This window comes from Arachis duranensis, chromosome 1 (assembly GCF_000817695.3).
Source record: "Arachis duranensis cultivar V14167 chromosome 1, aradu.V14167.gnm2.J7QH, whole genome shotgun sequence".
Taxonomy (NCBI): Eukaryota; Viridiplantae; Streptophyta; class Magnoliopsida; order Fabales; family Fabaceae; genus Arachis; species Arachis duranensis.
In genome coordinates this window covers 81,735,896-81,737,975 of record NC_029772.3, presented here as the reverse complement: position 1 = coordinate 81,737,975, position 2,080 = coordinate 81,735,896, and the positions used below count along the sequence as shown (strand labels likewise).

The 2,080-nt window shown below is 38.6% G+C and overlaps 1 protein-coding gene across 1 annotated transcript; it reads right to left on the bottom strand.

The window, feature by feature from the left end:
• Positions 1 to 902: 902 nt before the first annotated feature.
• On the bottom strand, positions 903 to 2,015 carry LOC107492247 (uncharacterized). Its single transcript, XM_016113250.3, has one exon. It carries the CDS (start codon positions 1,739 to 1,741, stop codon positions 1,244 to 1,246), a length of 498 nt encoding a protein of 165 aa, XP_015968736.1. The 5' UTR covers positions 1,742 to 2,015; the 3' UTR covers positions 903 to 1,243.
• Between the last annotated feature and the right edge of the window lie 65 nt (positions 2,016 to 2,080).

Here is a 2,080-nt window from a genome sequence, read left to right as displayed (position 1 = left end):
CTGACTGAGACAACAAATGAAGAATAATACTAACAAAATAAGAAGAAATAGCGTATGCAAAGAATATGGGAGAACAAAGCAGTGATACTAATGAAAGATAAGAAAAAATGAAAAAAAAAATCACTTTGGTTAATAAAATAAACTAGAAGGGAAAAAAATTCTCGGAATTTGAAGAAGACTATTACCGAGAAAATGAGAAGATATGACTTCACCAGGAATAGGGGACAGCCGGAGAACTCATTGAGAAAGGAACAAATTTGAATGTTGGTAAGCTAAAAATTAGTAAAATAGATATATAAAATTAATACAATTACAAAGCAGTTATAATTTACTTTTAAATTATAAGAACTGATTAATGCTTAAAAACTATTGGCTAAATAACATTTTTCTAATTCATACGGATCAGAATTTTTTTTAAGTTGCTTCTCCTTAAAAGAAGGTTTCTCTTAAACCTTACTTGTATGCAAAAATGTAAAAGTAAAATAAAAATTATATAGTTATGAGAATGTGCATAAGTTGGAATTTATGCAACTAATTAATAGCTAGCAATTGTGCTTACAATTTAAACAACAAAAATACTATGTACCTAATAAAAATCAGTTATCATATATTTGTGAATAAATATAAGTGTAATTTATTTTTAATAAATATTTATATTTTAATATATATTTTATATTAGTAATTAATTTTAGTGTATAATTAATATAATTGTATAATTATTAATCATTAACTATTTAAAAGCATAATTCCAAAAATAAATTAATTTCCCAAAAATAACAAAAGCAGAAAAGGAGAAGATTGTGAATTAGAAGCGACGCCTTCTACCTTCTCACAATCCCCAAGCAGGTACCAACCATTATTAATTTATTATTCAGATTAAAGAAGAAGGGGAAAAGAATTGATTGTGATGAAGTACGCTAATTGTTAAGCAAAATCAATATACAGGTATATAGACAATTACATTGGATCGAAAAGAAAGGAAGAAGTAAACCAACCTAGTAATTACTTTAGGAGAATAACAATAAAAATGCAGAAAAGCAAAATACGAAAGGGCCAAAATAAGAAAAAAACTAGTGAGAGGGAAAGGTTGCTACAATGGCATTGGCACCACCCACCAATGTCACATTCAAGAGTCACAGAGTGGAGAAGACACCAACCGAATCCCACGCGCAGTCACTCTCACTCTCACCCTTTGCTGGCATTGTCTTTCCACTATCCACCACATGAATCTTGCCAGCTCACCTCATACCAAAACGACGTCATCTTTACCCGAACCGCAACCAACCTCCTCCTCCGCGCCCGAAACGCTTTTTACGTTGGCAGAGGCGTAGCGCGTGGAGAAGTTGCGTACGTCAGGGTCGTCGTGAAAATCACCGTTTTGCCCCTCGTCGAAGTTGAGGGCGTAGCTGAGTGGGTCGTACTGGTAGTTTGCGGCGACGCGCTTGGATGCGCGGTTGTTGTTGCGATTGAAGGTCCTGCGAATGAAGGTCTTCCATCTAGGACCGGCGAGGAGCTCAGACCACTCGCGGAGCTTCTTGAATGCCCGGAGTCCGCGGGACCACCAGTGGTCGGCGGCGGTGGGAGGAGGAGCGCGGGGGGAGGAGTTGTCGGACCAGGAGGCTGTACGGACGCGCTGCCACCATGAGGCGGAGCGTCGGCGCGGCGCGAAGCAGGGGAAGCAGGATGAGCGGGAAGTGGCTTGGGCTGTGGGTGTGGAGGAGGATTCAAGTTCCAGTTCCATGGACGAAATCTTCTTATCTTGTATTATATATATCACAGTGGCTATGAATCAATAATTCAATATATATGATGAGTGTGTTGTTGGTTTTGTTTTTGTGTGTAGAAAGTGGTTGCAACGGGATTTGGAGAAAGGGAGAGGGTGGAGTGTGAGTTTGGAGGGTTATAAACTTATAATTTATAAATGGGAGAGTGATTCGTCGATGGATGGTGAGGTGGGCTCAGTTGAGTTGGCTTCGCTGGTGCCTCCCTGTTTTTGCTTAATTTAATCCCCAATCCAATTGTAATTTTGTAACGGAAATACCTACTATTAAGTGCTACTCACTTGCACGGTACATGGGCC